General features: G+C 43.5%; 2 protein-coding genes across 4 annotated transcripts in view; one reads left to right on the forward strand and one right to left on the reverse strand.

The window, feature by feature from the left end:
- Window positions 1–5,442, forward strand: part of si:ch211-250c4.3 (uncharacterized) — a 33,811-nt gene extending 28,369 nt beyond the window's left edge. For both annotated transcript variants that reach the window (XM_004572036.4, XM_004572037.4), the window contains 4 exons: window positions 232–394; window positions 2,744–2,865; window positions 3,037–3,158; window positions 4,154–5,442. In XM_004572036.4, coding sequence (XP_004572093.1) covers window positions 232–394; window positions 2,744–2,865; window positions 3,037–3,158; window positions 4,154–4,250 — 504 coding nt within the window. In that variant the 3' untranslated portion in view covers window positions 4,251–5,442. The remainder of the gene's footprint in view (window positions 1–231; window positions 395–2,743; window positions 2,866–3,036; window positions 3,159–4,153) is intronic.
- A 313-nt stretch (window positions 5,443–5,755) lies between these two features.
- vps8 (VPS8 subunit of CORVET complex) overlaps window positions 5,756–18,443 on the reverse strand; it is a 78,332-nt gene continuing 65,644 nt past the window's right edge. For both annotated transcript variants that reach the window (XM_004572041.4, XM_004572040.4), the window contains exons 36-45: window positions 17,444–17,533; window positions 15,528–15,704; window positions 15,370–15,451; window positions 13,766–13,848; window positions 12,544–12,624; window positions 11,594–11,763; window positions 10,196–10,364; window positions 8,787–8,840; window positions 8,376–8,456; window positions 5,756–6,924 (exon numbers count right to left, since the gene is read on the reverse strand). In XM_004572041.4, the coding sequence (XP_004572098.2) occupies window positions 6,805–6,924; window positions 8,376–8,456; window positions 8,787–8,840; window positions 10,196–10,364; window positions 11,594–11,763; window positions 12,544–12,624; window positions 13,766–13,848; window positions 15,370–15,451; window positions 15,528–15,704; window positions 17,444–17,533 (1,107 nt within the window). In that variant the 3' untranslated portion in view covers window positions 5,756–6,804. The remainder of the gene's footprint in view (window positions 6,925–8,375; window positions 8,457–8,786; window positions 8,841–10,195; window positions 10,365–11,593; window positions 11,764–12,543; window positions 12,625–13,765; window positions 13,849–15,369; window positions 15,452–15,527; window positions 15,705–17,443; window positions 17,534–18,443) is intronic.

Here is an 18,443-nt window from a genome sequence, read left to right on the forward strand (position 1 = left end):
TTAATCGTACAAGTGCTGTGCCTGTTCTTTGGTCCCACGATGCACATTAGCAACAACATTCAAATTACACATCCTACTGTATCATCATATATGATCTGCATTACGTGGAGTAAAATTCTAAAACATCATTTTTATTTAAAACCACGTTCAAAATCAGTTTTTCAGCTGTTGATCACTTTCTTTTGAAATGAAAATTTCATGACACATTTTCTTCTTCTCTGCTTTTTCCAGGACTTCTTCAAAGACTACTGCAGCTGTGGTGCAGCCAGTTTAGCCTTCCAGGATTTCCAGAAAACGCAATCCAGAGATGAGTTTTCATCGCCCAGTGGAACTCTCTCAGACCTGTCAGCCGTTCCAGAGGTCACACAGCACCCACTCATATCGACCGGTGGAGGTAATAGAGCACCTGGAGAAAACACACAAAAGCACCCGCAATCTCTACAAGGCTGCTAGATTCAATCCCAGTATCTTCTTGTAGTGAATAAATAGTGATTCATGAGAGGACTACCTGACATTTATTCCACAACATCTTGTGCAGTAACACTGATTATGTTTGTAACTAATATACAAAACATCGCACTGATGTAAATCCATAAAATCCTAAATCTGATATGAGATAAAACAGGCATAAACAAACATTGGTACAGAGTGCTGGAGTTACATCACAACTTCACCATCAAGTATCATTGAACACGTTTGCAAACTTCATGTAATTTTGCACATGTAGTTGTAAATGTACATAACATGCTGACAGCACAGCATGCTGGGAAATCTTTCACGGTGCAGCGGTTAAAATCTCACCACTAAACGTAGACTGTAGACTGTGGCCTGCCTGTGTTTCTACTCGTGTTTGTGGGAAATATTTTCTAACACTAGACTTTTACATATTTCAATAGTAGAAACACAAACTAATAAATCAGGAATAAAAAAACTGATGTGTCAATTAAAGATTTTGCAGTATTTTATGTTTTTAACCTGAGGCATCTCAAAAAAGTCTGGCTGCTGTTCATCAGGTACCATATCACCCTATTAGAGCACTTCGCTCTCGCTCTGCAGGCCTACTTGTTGTTCCTAGAGTATTTAAAAGTAGGATGGGAGGCAGAGCCTTCAGTTTTCAGGCCCCTCTTCTGTGGAACCAGCTTCCAGTTTGGATTCAGGAGACGGACACTATCTCTACTTTCAAGATTCACACTTTCCCTTCTGTTTTTCACTCATCATGTGTTTTTTCTGATGTGATTTAGTACTATATAAACAAAACTGACGTTAAAGATTGAGTATGCCAGGTTTGTGAAGGCAGCCTGATACACGTCGATTCAGTGAAGCTGCTGTCCAATCACAGTGTAGGCACGTTGAGCTGGAGGTAGCACTGAGGATATGCTCTTGGTAACCTGCTGTTTTTAGCTGCTGTTTGCCAGCAACAGTGAAACTTTCTGTGAAGTCGATATGATTTTGTTGGACTCGTAAATAAAGTCTTAGGTGATGTGAGCATGTAATCAGCCTGTTTATCTTGAGCCTAACATCAGGATAATGTTATCTCATAAGCAGCTGTTGTTGCTGCTCCTGTCAGCTGTAACCTGTTGGCAGTAACTGGAATAAATAAGCATGTTTATGGTGTGTTTCCAATCGAGGGCAGACTGCACCTTTAACCTCCTGGGACCTGGCGTTCACATATGTGGACATTTATTTAGACCAAAATACCAATCAGCCCAAATATCAAAGAGAAATTAAAAACGCTGCTGTGGAAGAGTTCAGGTCTGAGGAGATAAGGCAGCAACAAAAAGAGAGTCTATTACTTCTTCCAACAGAAATCAAGGTGTGCTCGTAGTTACTAACGGTCAGAGGTTTATGGTTTCGGTTGGATAAAACTACAACTAATGACCAACCAACAGCAGTGAAAAAACTGGCAGCATACAAAGCAGTTTATTTGCACAAGCAGGCAAAGAAGGATGTTTAGATGCAGTTCTCAGCTTCTCCAAACGTAGAAGACGAGATATTTTCCTCAGACAGGACTTACAGTCTGTTCTGCAGCCTTCAAGCTTCTGAAAACACCCTGAACGAACTAAACTATGTTCTCAAATTGTTTTAGCAATGCTCGAGTTTCACAGTGTGACCCAGAACTACCCCCACAGTTCATCTACTTTAAAGAAAGGTTCTGCTTTACCCAAACCCGGGCGGAAATCTGCTCCTGACAGGAACACGGACCACGCACAGTCCACATAAAGTAATTTCACATTCGGATTCACCAACTGTTATGTAGCTATAGCACTGGACTGAAGCTGTGACAAGAAGTGATCTGTTTACAGTAAAGTAGGAGAAGAGGGGAGTGGGATGAGCAGAAGGAAAAAGCAGACATGCACTGTCTCCAGCAGGATTTCTTATAACAGCCATTACTGAATGAAAAATCACTAATCATGTAGCGATGCTTTGGAAACACACACACACACACACACACACACACACACACACTGCTGTGTCTGCCTGCATGGTCGGGTCCACCTGTACTTAAATCAAAGTCAGTGTGTTTTGCCATGATAACGTCCATCCTTCAGTTTGGGCAGGACACCGAGGACACACAGCGTCTGAAATGTTGTGGCTCAGCACACATGTGTAGTGTGTTTTGTTTTTTTACAGGTGCTTACAGCGTTGACAAAATGCACGAACGGACCAAACGAATACTGGTTTAAATGTTATTAGTCAGGCACAAACTGAACTGTAAGTGCTTATTGTTTGCTCCCTGTTTCAGGAGTTACAGGTGGTGGTTTCACACTCGCTCCTCCGTGCAGGAAGAGCCTAAGCCAAAGGAGTCACACTGAGGGGGAGGTCCACGGGGACAGCACTGAGGGGCTCTCCATCCATCAGCACACAGTAAGTGGTTTATCCTGACAGAATCACATTCTGCAGCGTGATTAACAAATGTTTTCACATGAGATATATGAGGCGACGCTCTGCATTCCAAAAACTCTGTCAGGCTGACATTGCATTTACTGCTGGAAGGGGAAATTGATCAGTGACGATTTTGTGTGTCTTTGTGTTCAGCTGAGTGAAAACAGCACGTGGGCCAGAGTCAAAGACGTGGTAAGGAAGACTAAGTTAAGGAATCACAGCAGGCTGGGAGCAGCCTCAGCTTCACTGAAGATGTCCTGCCCACAGCTCTACAGGTGAGGAGCATGCTCCACACCACAGTGTACGTCTATGATCTGCAGTCAGGTCCAGAAGAACTTGGATAAACGGCCATTTTGCTCCTTTTTCACATTTTGTCGCGGCACACTGGCCCAAATGATCCGATGGGCAGCTAATCAGGGGTCCGTATACAGCTGGGGACCCATCAGAGAGGCAAAAGGTGGTCTCCTAACAAGTGATGCAAGTGAAGCAGACCATCATCAGGCTGAAAACGTCCCACTCTCCTTTACGAGAACATTTCAAGACACCCACACACACAACACAAGAAGACTGATGTACCTGCACATGTTTCAGTGTATGTTTGTTTTTCTTCACAAACATAAACAAAACTCACGTTTTCTGCTCACTTTCAGTAAAACACACATTTTCCTGTTTTTACTTTTGCTGTAAAACATGTATCAACATAATCCTGCTTTCCTTCTTCAACTTGTCAAAGACACGTTACATCCTCACGGGTCGAAATCACACCAATTCAGAGCCACTGAAAGGGCACTGTACCTGTGTCCCCTGTGTGATAAGGAAGATTTATAGTTATTTATATGTGAATATCCAGCATGAGCAATGTGTTTTGGAAAGGACAGCCTAAGAGACCTTTGGGCAGGATGCAAAGACTGGGACTCTAAAAGGGGCTTTTCGCCTGTTCTGGATGAACACTGGCTCTTCTTTATTTGAGAGCTTGTCGAGGGAGGAGTTTAATGGGAGGTGGAGGGTTGCTGGCACTTCAGCCTCTCCCTCTGTCCTGACTGGAGCTTGGCACCCACCCAGATGGACAGAGCAGGGTTGGGAGAGTCAAATCAGCATTCCTCAGTGTTCTCGTGTAGGAGTGGGAGTCTGGGATTTAGGCCTAGTAAGGTCTCGCTGTAATCCAAGATGTTTTAGAAACACCCTTCTCCTGCTGACACATGCACAAAGTAAAAGAGTATCTTAGATGTGTACGTACACATGTTTACTCCCTGCCTTTTCATCTTTACAGGCCTGATCTGGGACCAGTACAATCATCTAGCACCAGCAGGAACTCTATGATTGCTTTGGGCCACCGGAGTACACTGGACTTCCCGTGGCTTGAGTAAAGATCCGGGTAGTGAAGAGTGCTTTTGATAAAAGAGCAGAACGACTTGATGCTGGCCAGACGACGGTTGTAGCATCTCCAAAATAATGAGAACAGTAGTTTGGAGTACTAAAGGGTCTGCGTCCTAATCATTTCATTAGCAGAAGCAAACCTGGCTGTTTGTTTTGGACTATACAGACTCTACACAGCAAAAGCAGATGCACACATAGCAACATGTGCAGCTTCCGCATACAGGGACGTAAATTATGACACGTTTTTACTGATGTCTTATGTCTTTTTTATTTGTTCCTCTTTAAATGCACCACCATTTCTTTCAGATGTTGCTTCCAGACTGTCTTGTGATTTTTTTAAAGTGTAATAGTTCTTCACTCAGTTTCACTTTCAAGGCTTTTATTTATGAATGTTTTGAGGAATCGGGGAAAAGGGGACGACAAAGAAGATGTAGCGGGTCTAAAAGTCTATCTGCAGCACGTGAACTGTATCTGAAACTCAAGAAATGAGATCAAATGCAGCAAAGATCGGACACATGGACTCTTCACCAAAGCTTCATCAGAAACGGCCTCCGTAGAAGGCTGGCTGTCAGGAAGATGGAGGAAAGGCTGAGGTGTGTCACATTACACAAGAACTGACTGAAAATCAGTGTCAGCGGGTCTGATGAGGTGCTGAAGCCAAATTTGAAGCATTAGTCAAAAGTTAAAATCAGCGAATGAAGATGTGATCGGCTGATTTCTGCCACATGTAGTCAAGAAATGACTTTGTCTGACTTGTGGCCCATTTCCGTTGGCAGCCATATTCCCATACGTGCCTTTTACATGTTCTCCATCAGGTTTCGCTGACGTTTTATGCTTCACCGTTCCTTTCCTCCGTCTGGTGTTTGTTTTTGCAGAAACAGCCTGTCTGGTCGGGCCTCCTCGCTCTCCAGTGTAATGAGCAGTTCATGAAGTCATCTTTTGATTGGAGACTTCTGCTTCTGTGAGACTGTTGTGCTGAGCTGGTTCAGTCTTCATGTTGAAGACGTTTTATTTGACAGCTGCTAAACTTTGCACTCGCTCTCTCCAGCCTAGTATGGCCTCGTCCACAGCAGCTCCTGTGACCTCATATTGAGACTTGTAGTGCACAGCTACCAAAGCAGGTTCAACATTTCACAGCACGTCCAGTGTAACAAGAGAATAAAACACCATCTGGCCATGAAACTGCTTGTCAGCTGTTCTTACTTTGTTGTTGTTGTTCAGCCTCTGGAGATGGGAGATGTAAAATCCTGTCTGCGTGCTCTCTGTAACTGTGTAACAATGTCTTTGTCCTGATATATCGGACTGAAATCTGTAACTGCTTGCAGAGTTTTGAGCTCTAGATGTCAGTGCGCTGTTAGTACAAAGTCAAACTGATTCCTCAGAGGAAGTTTTGAAGGTTTTCTAAAAGAGGATTTTGAAGTTGGTGTGATGCAGAACTTTAACTCAAAATTATGAGAGCTGAAGACAAACAAAGCAAACACCACATGAGACAATATACAGTACGTGCTGGTTTATTAAGCAGAGTTTAAGTCCCCGTTCTTACAGCTCTCAGGCAGGAGAAACACTCAATAAGGATTTAGTATCAGTGATGTCACTGATGACAAATTTGATTCGATGCTTTCAGATGGGAGCTTTTTAAATGTAAAGATGAATAACCCAGAACAGCACTGCGTGGGCCGAACCTCCCTCTGCTTCTGCTTTGTCTGTTACAAGTAACAACAGTGATCACAACATCCAGCCACAATCATTACAGTTACCACATAATGTGCAACAGAAAGCCAAATGATTTGAATATGTGGCAGAGGAGACAGAAAACCATCATTTGCTGGGAATCATTCTGGCCTTTGTTGCTCTGGTCGAATTATTAATGAAGCCATAATGTGCTGTAAACCGAGCATGAGGAGCAGGAGGAGAACTCCAACAGAAACAACATTTGAAGTGGTTTTTAGTCATATTTGAGCTTTAATTTCACTCCTTGTTTTCCCTCTAGTCTCTTTATCATTTAAACAGAGAAGGCCAAGGTTTCCTGTTTGACTGACAATCACACACTGCCTCTACACAGAAAAGCTCAGGCTACACACAGGGACACTCATTTTTATGCTAAAGATACCAGTGCTTCATTTAATTTACACAGCACATCGTTTTTTTCTAATATTTTTTGAAAATGTTGAAAATCTTCACAGGTCATTAATAATATATTAGTGTAAATATGAACAGTTTTGAGGTGTTCAGCAAAGCTTTTCATGTTTTTTAAAGATCACTCCCTGGAAGTCCCACCTCAGAGTTGAACTGCTGCATCGAACTTTAACTCACACCAAACATCAACTTCTATTTCAAAATGAGCCAGATGAGGCGCAGAGCTTATCCAGCTGAAGACTTCTGCAGCATTTCGTCAACCAACATTTTGGGTAAAGTTGTACACAGTAAAAAACAAAGAAAGATGGAATAACTGGGACTAAAGCGAGATCTGACGTCAGCTACTCCCAAAGGACTTTGGTGTTGAAAAGAGCAAAAGGAAAATGTTGTCCTCAAGCAGTCATGATGTTATTCTTCGAAGAGAGGCGGAGGAGAGAGTTTCAGTTGGAAACTTTCTGTTCCCAGCTGGACGGAGAACAGAGATCCTGTTTTCTCGTGGCAGTGGGAGACTTCTGAAAGCATGGACAACTAGGAAAGAGAGAGGATATAGAAACAGAAGAAAAAAAGATCATGGTCCATCCTGATGCTCACGTGGGCATTGTTGATGTTGTTGGTGGTGGATAGCACGGCACCCTCGCTGGTCTGCAGCCTGACTGACTGCAGCTCAGGAGGTTGAGCTAAACCACAGGTTGCATGGCTTCGGGAGTGACTGTGCGTTGTTAGGAGCCCTCAGTCCCTGTGCAACCGCAGTGAGAGCTTGGATTGTATCGTCAGCAGTAAGTCTGGAGCTGAATTTCCAGGATTCTGTTTTCCTGTTGGACTATTATCAGGAACACTAGTCAACATTAGATCAGAGTAGGTTAGATAAGTATAATTCAAGGGATTTGATTCTGTTTTTATTACTTTTGGGTTGTGCTTTAATAAAATATCACCCATTCAAATAGTCTAAATTGTGCATATTCCTTTTTTAACCCTTTGTGAAGGTAAAAACTTGAGTATCACGGGGCGATTGTGGCTCAAGAGTTGGGAGTTCGTCTTGTAATCGGCAGGTTGCCGGTTCGAGCCCCGGCTCGGACCGTCTCGGTCGTCGTGTCCTTGGGCAAGACACTTCACCTACCGTCTACTGGTGTTGGCCAGAGGGGCCGATGGCGCGATATGGCAGCCTCGCCTCTGTCAGTGCGCCCCAGGGCAGCTGTGGCTACAACTGTAGCTGCCTCCACCAGTGTGTGAATGTGAGAGTGGATGAATAGTGGCATTGTAAAGCGCTTTGAGGGGTCCTGAAAAGCGCTGTATAAATGCAATCCATTATTATTAATAGAGTTTAAATAGCTCTTACAATTTACTCCAGATTTCTAACAGTTCAACTGAGTGGCTTGGCACTGATCTAGAGGGGGGGCTGATGAATACTGGGCCTGCAAGGCAACTCAGGGTTCCTCCCAGTGGAGGAGGGAGGGTAGACATTCAGAAACCAGTGGCCTCGCTCATCAACTCCTAGACTCTGCACTGCCTGCTGACCCACAGAAACATACATCAGGATTAGATAAACGGGGACTTCCTGTTTTGGGGTGCTGGTCCCACAGATGGACACACCCTACCAAGGCTACGTGCACTGAAATAACTGGATAAGCAAAGACTGCTTTTTTACCAGTTTCGTGGCTCAACCTGCCAAGAAACTGCTTATCGGTCCATCCAGTTACTTCTGAGCCTCTGAAAATGTCGTTTTGTGTAAAAATAGCTAATGCAACACTTCTGTGCAACAAGCCTGCACGTCAATCACATCTTGATTGTTTGACATTTCAGAGCAGTACACAAGCACACAAACTCACCTGTAGGATCACCTGCTTGTGTTTGTTTTTACTGCTGTTGTGTAATGATAACTGTTTTTAAACTATAACAAAAAACAACAAGCACTGCGTCACATTAATTTCAGCATCAGTGGAATCTGTCATGTCCTAATGAAAATGCGCTCGTTTTAATACCCTGGATGGTCCTCGGTATAAGCAGCGGATTTCATCCCAGGACTGCTCCTGCTGAAGGTCCAGTGCTGCCTCAGTGAACACCTGCGTCACAGCACATACACCACAGACGCTCTATTACGATGTCATTTGTTACATATTGTGTAAAAAGTGCAAAAATGACAGTAATTTAGAAAGAAACCAGAACTGCAACATAGTTATTAGTTTGATCCGTCTCACATTCGATTGATGAGACTCACGTTAACTACAGAATGCTGTTGACATTAATGTTGACATTAAACTACAAACTGAGATTTGAATAGAATAAGTTGTGTACGTGATCCATGATTTCAGAGTTATTGCTCAGAAAACGTTTGAGCAGAAACAGATCAGCAGAGGGCCACAGCGCGACGCCCGGGGGTCGATCAAACATACCTTCTTCCTGAGAGCCGACGCCCCTGTGTCTTGGCGTGCTGATGTCACATGTGTCTGTGGCACAGAGAGGGACAGCGTTGTTTCAGCCATGTTAGTTTCAGTACAACGTTCCTCATCCTTGGACTCAACAATGAAATCAAAACAGCAAGGTTTGGAAGGCCGCCCAGCTCCGCCCATGTCATGAAACGCAACACCAGAGCATCTGGGTTAATAGGATGTATCAAATGTGTCATTTAAATACAAACGTGTGTGTCCACAGAAACACCAAACAGATAAAGCAGCCATTAAAGATCAGGTAAACAGATTGCACAGAAAGACGTCAACACGGACCCCCCGGCAGCACGCACACGCGTGTTACCACATCGCACAGACTCGAAAGCTGCAGGTTTCGTCACTCGACGACCAAAACTCATCGAACCAACAGCAAAACATCGTCATGAATTTATCTTGGCTTCGCTGCCATGCTTCCACCACAATAAAAGCCCACCAGTTTCCCATCAAAGGTTGATGCTGGTATGTTCTGCATTACTCGCTTGCTTTTATGAACCAGCTGTTTTGTACAGCTGCTGTTTTCCCCTCAAAAACGACCTCTGACAAGAAAGCCTCATTTCTGCTGTTCAGTACCAAAGGAAACTAATTAGGCTCTAAGAAATCTCTTAGTTTCTGTTTCCACTCTCTGCTGTAGAAAGTTCTGTTTCTTTATGACTAAAAAACAAAAACTGGACAGTCTGAAATGATCTGACGTTTTATTTCTTACAATTTAAATCCAAAGAGTCGTGCTGATGGATTCCTGTCTTTTTCTTCATCATGTAGAAAAACAGTTAAATATGTAACGTCTTCACACTGACAGAGAAGAGTGGGCTGTAGGTGGTCCCCCGTTTAAAATGAGTGTGACACCCCTGCTGTGTCCTTTCTTGTTGGATTAGCTGTTTGGTTTTTCTCCTTTAACTGCATCAACATCTGTGCCAAAGGGTCAGCTCCAGCTGCAGGTTCAGTGCTTGGAATGACCAGAGCTTTAATCAGCCCTATTTGCAACACAATAACAAGGAAAGATGAGACTGTGGGCTGTCTGACAAAATCGCTTCAAGCCACTGAAAATGGGAGACAACAGTTAATGCTACGCTTTCTAAACCCCTGCTGAACGTCTGCAGTCACATCTGTACTGTCTGATTCCACACAGCCATAAAGGTGAACATGTGAGCAGAATACATTTTGCTTTAGCTCGGTGATTGTTGTATTTTTGAACAAACTTCTATCATTTCATGCTGGGTTAAAGCACTGACATATCTTCTTTCACTGTCACACACACACACACACACACACACACACACACACGCACACACACACACACACACACACACACACACGCACACACACACGCACACACACACACGCACACACACACACACCTGTGCCAGAGATGTGCTACAGCCTCTCTTTGGTTCAGTGGAAGGCCCGACTCTTCCTCCGTGGATGGCCGAACACTTGTAGCACCTCCACTGCCGCTGCAGCTCTGAAGCACAGCCCCACACACAATCCTTTTGCTGCAGGCACTGCAGGTGGTACAGGTGACCACAGCTGGAGAGACAGACATTCATAAACAGTCATTTTAATGTCTATGGATTGTTTTGCTTTTAGCAACAAGTTCCATCTAAGAAAGCCTAGTGAAGGGATCTGTGAGCTGTGGGCCAAGGGTTCTAATAATGAGCCATAACCAAAACTTCTGGCATAATCTGGATGGGGCGGTGTAAAATTCAATCAGTAGACCGGGTCTGCTTTTTGTCTCATAGGGCCTCTGCTGGGCTTTAGCATTACGTGGTTTGCATTGAGGTCTTTCAGACATTATTGCTGCTGTGTGCATTAAGGCACTCCCAGAGCAGGTCATTCTGACTGACTGGCTGTTAATGAAGATCACTGACTGTTTTCTCCTCAACTTATTTGGTTTTCCTTCTCCCTCCCATCATCACTAACCGGTCGCAGCAGATGGCCCCGCCCCTCCCTGAGCCTGGTTCTGCTGCAGGTTTCTTCCTGTTAAAAGGGAGTTTTTCCTTCCCGCTGTCTCCACGTGTTGCTCACAGCAAACTGTCTGATTGTTGGGCTTTTTCTCTAAAAGAATCGAGTCTTTAACTTACAGTTTGATGCGCTTTGACAAAACTGTTGTTTAAATTTGTGTTATTTAATAAACCTGAATTGAATCATTTCAGTTGTTTTGGTCAGGCCATTATCCTCGGACGATGACTGCCTACAAGACTTCACTGATGCTCAATGACAACATTACTTAACTTTAGATTTTGCACAAGATTGCTTAGTTCACTAGCTTATCATGTTGGTAAAACTCTCCATGACGGCATCTTAATCACAAATGGCTTATTGATTATATGGAAAATGATGAGATCATTAAAATTATAGGACACAGACATGAGACGACATGTAACAGGTCATACAGGCTCTGCGGGTGAAGAGCAGATCAGAAAATAGTTATTCAAGATAAAGTTTATAAAAAGATGATTCAGTTTGTTACTTGTTACCAAGACCTGGGTATGATCAGCTGTGAGCCTTTTAAGTCTTAAATATTGTATAAACAAGGTGTCACGACTGATTAACAGAACATTGAATAACACATTAACAAACCAATGTTCATAAACTAATACTGAGTTACAGTCATGATGCGTGCTAATGACACTTTGGCAATAACAAAAGAAGAAACATGGAGTGCAAACATGATTATACAAAAAGTAAAGGAGCTGGAAGAGTTTCCCATGTAAACACACACACATATGTATACATATATAATGCGTGTGTGTCACCTGAAAACAATGATCTCCTCAGATGCGTCCTGCCTCCTCTTGTACTGCTGGAGGCAGATGTTACAGCAGTCTTGTCGTGGGTGGAGTCCTCTTGTGACAGCAGCACGCAGGTGAGCCAGGGACCAGTGGAGGTCGTAGTTCAACAGATTGGTGGTTGTTTCAAGTAAAGTCTGAAACATTTTTTTTCTTAGTTATGTCTACATTCATGTGCCATAAAGAGTTCAAAATGTGTAATTAGAATAACGTGTTTCCTTCACAGATCAAGGCTAAAGATTATTGTCACACCATGACTACATGAGCAGCACAAACCGCCCGTTTCAACCCATCAGATGGTAATGATGGGTTGAAACGGGCGGTAATGTCTATGCTATGCTGAAAAGGTTTCCAAAGGCATATGTCTGCATTCATGCAAACAGCAACATGTGTGTAAAAGCTCGAGAGGTTCTGATTCATCTGTTTTTGCTCCTGGCAAACAACGATTATTAACACGTCATCATACAATGCTATTGTCCATGGAGACACGTCTCTATAATATGGTTCCTTTCATATACCCAACTCAAACAGCTGTTTAGAGCACAAATATTACCTGCAATTCACACACACACACTCCTCGTGCCTATGGTACGACACATTTTCTTCGTGCCCCTGGTACACCGCTCAGAAACACTTTGCCACACACACACTCCTCGTACCTATGGTACGACAACTTTTCTCGTGCCTATGGTACGACACATTTTCTTCGTGCCCCTGGTACACCACTCAGAAACACTTTGCCACACACACACACACTCCTCGTGCCTATGGTACAACAACTTTCCTCCGTGCCCCTGGTATGACAGCTTTTCTCGTGCCTATGGTACAATTATTTTCGCCATGCCCCTGGTACACCGCTCAGTAGCACTTTGCCACACACACACACACACACACACACACACACACACACGTCTTACCTGTTCATAGTTAAACGTGTCCAGCATACCCAGAATGAGGCCTTGAATCTCCGCCAGCTTGCCTTTGCCATACACTGGATCCTAACAAACAAGCAGGCAGATGCAGTCTGATGTTACGCAGTGTCAGTGAACAGTGTGACCATATGTCTGGTGCTCTGTGGCACAGACAAATAAGATTAAGCTAAATCAGGATGTAAACACAGCCAGTAATTAATTGCTGTGTTGGTATAAACTGCTGCTACTGTTCATAGGATTGTTTGACCAATCTGAACAAACATGTTGTTAAACAGTAAAATAAGTCCAAATAATGAAACGAGCCTTAGCTTGCATTAAACTCAATGCTAACATAATTTAAATGTTGTCAAACTGGGGCGATGTCGGACCACACAAAGAAACCAAGAGTATTTACTACAAAATGACTGGAATTCATGTGAAACTTTTCTCTGTGGGAGCGTCAGTGATGCAGTAGCTCGTCTGGCTCATGATCCGTCACAGACTTTGTAATCAACTGTCTGTGACTGAGAGCAAAGGTTATGCTGGAATAAATTCTAGATTGTGCTGTAGGAGAAGCAGCCGTTCTGATGAACGGTGGATGAACACATCCTTCAGCCGGAGGACCTGATAAAAACGTTTCACTCATCCAGGTGACTCAGTCTCAGCTGACTGCAGGTTTCCACATTTGCACAACGACTGAACTAGCATCACTGAAAGAACAATGGGCTGGGAGGTCATGGTGTGCCACACTGCATATTTTGGTATCGATCCGATACCAAGTAAATACGGGCCAGTATCACCGATAACGATACTTTTCGATAAATAAGGTGGATGCCTCGTTGAATCGCTAAATCTCAATTGATTTTCATGACCTTAAGTGTTTTTGTGATGTTTCCTTTTTATTATTCAATAGTTAAAACACAGGACAGAATTAGGACAAAGTTTATAATTAAATAAAGAATTGCTCTATTATTGTGGCGGGCGTGGTCTGCGATGCCGCTGCAGGTAGGATGGACTCACCTTCACGTCATTTACTTACCTGGATGACTGAGCATGCAGCAAGACACATGAAGGGTGGGTTTAAGAATTTCTCACCGTACTGTGTGTGTGTGTGTGTGTGTGTGTGTGTGTGTGTGTGTGTGTGTGTGTGTGTGTGTGTGTGTGTGTGTGTGTGTGTGTGTGTGTGTGTGTGTGTGCATATAGATGCACGGACAGACTGCATACAAACCTGCAGGATCTGTTGAATGATGGCAGGTAAAGAAATAAAGCTGCTCATAGCATTGAGAACCTTCATCGTGAGCTCCTTCAGCACTAAGACATTTACAGACATGATGAATTAGCCACACCAAGAACTGATTCAATAACAAAACAATAACAAAAAAACGCTTGTACAATTTTCTCTCTGATGAGCAACAAAATCACAGCTCAAACAGTCTCACGGATCCTTCTGCAGTTAGAGCTAAACTGTTTTATTTCCTTTGAAACAAAGTTCATGTCGTCAAATCAGCTCCCCACAGTGAGCTAGCCCATCAGTGCTGAGGACTACAGCATATTCATCACCCTGTTCAGCCCCCCGGACATTCTCACTGAATAAACTCAGACTCAGTTATGTCTGCACTGGGTTCACTGCAAGTATATTTGTCTAATTTCTAGTCAAAATATCTCATCACACTTAAAATAAGACACAATCAGCTACAGAGCAACATTTCAGTGAGATATGGGGACTTGTTTTGAGACGGTGCATCTTGGATCTGGAGAATTTTCACTTGTTCCATTGGCTCTTTTTTTCACTTAATACAAGCTCTAAGCTCTGGCATGCAGGATCAAACCATCAGTGTTCAGAACAGTGGAGGGTTCGCTTTATCTCCTGAGCTATGCTAACGTGACCCACCGGTCACTGCTGAACCCTGAGAGCGGGCAGGAAGGACAATGGGAAGGAGGTAATACTGGTCCTGGGTCAATGAAATATTCTTTTAAGGGAGTGCTGCATATTCTATCAAACAAAGGTAAACACACTGAGCTTTGTCTGAGCACATACAGACAAAATAACTAGGATCATTTGACATTTTTAAATGCTCTAGTCTAAAACAGCGGTCTCCAACCACGGACCGGTTTATGCCCGACAACATTTTCATGGACCGGCCTTTAAGGTGTTGCAGATAAATGCAACAAAATAAAACTAGTACCGGTACCGAAAAAAGATTTATTCATAACACACGTGAAAAGACCCAGGAACACCGAGTCAACGATAAAAAGGATAACAAAATAACGCTGAAAACCGATAAAAACCCAGAAAACCAGACATTTCATACCTGAACCTCAACTCTCGCGGCCCGGTACCAAACGACTCACGGACCGGTACCGGTCCGAGGCCCGGGGGTTGGGGACCACTGGTCTAAAATGAGGCGGTAGGACTTTAACTAAAGAGTCTCAGTAGTTTTTCCACCACTGTGGTTGAACATCAACATCAAAACCTAAACTTGATGTGTAACGCTGGCCTGACAGTGTGTTTCACACTGTAGTTGTATTTGTCCCATCTCCTGCCGTAGCACAAGCTTATAATCACTATAAAACTGCACTGAACAAAGGGTTACTAGCTCGTCATATTCAGGTTATTAGGCAATGGCTGTTTTTGGCTTTGTTGAATCACAGAACTGGTCAGTTTGTCTGACCGAGGGAGCTCAGCATCAGTAGCTTTTTATACTTTAACAAAATGTGTTAAATTTACAAAAAGCCATCAGAGAGCTGCACAGATCTGAAAGACTAGAGAGGAAGCATCGTCATAGTGAGGCATCTTTGTTTACATGTGTAGTGATGCATGCAAACTGTTACCGTCAGAGGTGTGTTTAGCATTGAGCCCCTTTACTTGTTTCTGAGACGCCATCATTGTGTCCAACAGTGGAAACCAGAGAACCTGTGAGATAAGGAAAACAAGGAATAACTAGCAATGCCAGTTCTTCACAGCAAGCGTACCCGCGCACAGCACCCACCTCTCTCTGTTTCTGGTCCAGGCCCTGACAACTTCGATGACAGAAGACAATGATGTCATTCACAGACTCCTTTAATTTCATCAGCACCGATTCAGTTCTTACAGCCTCGTCCCATCTCCCATCCTTCGCTCCACTGTCACTCTCAGCAGTCAGAGCACACAGTGTTTCCTTCAGGGTCTTCACAGAGAGCAAAAAAGCTTTTTGACACAACAATTACATCCATAAGACAGCAGCAGTATAACAACCTGGTCTTTCACTATTTTAAGTATGAAAATGCTTTACTTCACAATGAAAAACACTGTCTGTGTAAACACCAACATACCACTTACAGGTCACTTTGTTACACGTGTTCATCTGCTTTGCAATGAGAGTATTGACTCAGCCAATCACACAGCAGCTGCTAAGTGCATTCAGGCCAAGCTGCTGAAGTTCAAAGTGAAACTGGGAAGGTTTGGGTGCAAAGTGACTTTGAACATGGTTGTTGGTGACAGACAGGCTGATTGATCGGCTTGGATTTGCCCACAAAACCATCTTGTAGGGTTTACAGAAAAGAAACTACCCAGTGAGCAATTCTCTGAGCAAAAATGCCTCATTGATGCTGCAGTCTGAGGAGTATAGGTATTCTGCATCGAGCTGATGCGAAGGAAACAGTAGCTCAGATGACGGCTCATTAAAGCCAGTTATTCTTAAAGGGCTACAGCAGGAGCCGATTACAGGAGGCACCACTTCAGCTAAGAACAGGAAACTGAGCCAACACTTTTCACAACAGAAGCCAGGAAACACTAATTTGATGAGCCGCAATTTCTACAGCAACATTCAGACAGGAAGATCAGAATTTGACATGAACATGAAAACATGGATCCATCCAGCCCTGTGTGTAGCACACTTTAGGTCTCTAAGTACCAATTAAGTTAGAACTGTGCGACACGACAGAAATCTCAGATATGTCACAGTTCTCGTCCCGAGAACGATATAAAGCACAGCTTTTCCTGTCAGCTCAGTGACTCTTGGGCAGCTTGTGTGAAGTGTTTTCAGCTGGGCGTCGAGTGTTTTGACCGATGCATTAAACGATACATTTCTACACATAAGTTGTAACAGCCGCCATCTTCTCTGGTTTTCTCTGTGCCTGCATCCACGCGGTGACCATCCAGACCATGAAAAAATATTGCCGTAAACAGTTTTGCGACGCCGCGAAACAAACAACAGCGTATAATATGAAACAATAGATGTTTTCATTTTGTCATATCGCACAACGCTTAATTAAACATTGTTTAAATGCTACATCCTGCCAAAGTATTGCCCGTCCCTTTACAACCACAGTGTACATGATGGCTGCTTCCAGCAGGATAACGCATCACGTCACAAAGCTCAAACAATCTCAAACTGGTTTCCTGAATATACTCAGATGACCAGCTCAGGCGGTAGAGCAGGTCATCTACTGATCAGAAGGTTGGTGGTTCGATTCCTGACTTCCCCTAGTCAAATATCCTTGGGCGAGATACATGCATGTGTGTGAATGTTAGCTAGAAAGCACTTAGAAAAATGTGCTGGTGTGAATGGGTGAATGCACAAGTTGTATAAAGCGCTTTGAGTGCTCAGAAGAGTAGAAAAGCACCATATAAGAACCAGTCACCCCGCCCAGAGGACCTCTGGTGTGAAGATCAATCAGAACCTCTGACGAATGTTTCAGCACCTCGATGCCACCAAGAATTAAAACAGCTCTGATGTCAAAAGGATGTGACAGCGTGGCAGCCCAACAAAGTGGGCAGTAAGGCAGTAAGGTCATTGCTTGTTGTCTCGAGTTAAAAAGGTTTACGATTAGAGCATAAATATTGTAGAGTCTTTACCTCACAGTTTAAATCGCAAGTGTTGCTATATAAATCAGCTGAATTGGTATTTTGATGTTATGCTGTTACCTCTAATGAGACAGCAAATGCTCCGTGAACATCTCCTTTCATCTCCAGCAGGTAGGCTGTAGCTTCGTTGCAGTGGTGCTTCTGAGTTATCTAGAGATAAAAACATTGAATGTTTAACACGGTCGCCTCAGTCTGGCTGCAGGATGCTTACCTGTGCAGTCACGACTAACATGCTGCTTGATTCTTTCCACTGAGCTGCTCCAGCTTGCTGTGTTTATGATTGACACTCAGGGTGTAGATCATCCTTACACCCTGTGTAATTTCTTATATTTGAAAACACCCATTTAAGACTTGTGAATTTAAATTTACATTTTAAATCGTATTTCCTACACTGTGTCGAGCATGCGTGCACTGTGCACAGTCAACAGCAAGAAAAAGAGTTCAACTGCATTTAAAGTGTTCATCCTGACTCTAGGCAACAATTTCATCATCACAGCTGCGCAGACATCTCTTCTTCTTAAGATGAGGTTAGTTCGGTGTCCTGGTGGATCTGTAGATACTTAACAGACTGCAGTAAAACTTCTAAAAAAGCAGCTTGAAGGCAAATGAAGCTATGAAAGACTACAAAAACCTTTAATCTTCTTCCCACCTGAAGAGCTGAAACCCAGTGAGTTATCTCAACGACGAGGACCCCACAGCTTCTATCGCGGCTTCTACCGCGGCTTCTATCACAGCTTCTATCACAGCTTCTATCAGAGCTTCTATCACAGCTTCTATCACAGCTTCTATCACAGCTTCTATCAGAGCTTCTATCGCGGCTTCTACCGCGGCTTCTATCACAGCTTCTATCAGAGCTTCTATCACAGCTTCTATCACAGCTTCTATCGCGGCTTCTATCAGAGCTTCTATCGCGGCTTCTACCGCGGCTTCTATCACAGCTTCTATCGCGGCTTCTATCGCGGCTTCTATCAGAGCTTCTATCACAGCTTCTATCACAGCTTCTATCAGAGCTTCTATCAGAGCTTCTATCGCGGCTTCTATCACAGCTTCTATCACAGCT

Source organism: Maylandia zebra, linkage group LG13, assembly GCF_041146795.1.
Source record: "Maylandia zebra isolate NMK-2024a linkage group LG13, Mzebra_GT3a, whole genome shotgun sequence".
Classification (NCBI taxonomy): domain Eukaryota; kingdom Metazoa; phylum Chordata; class Actinopteri; order Cichliformes; family Cichlidae; genus Maylandia; species Maylandia zebra.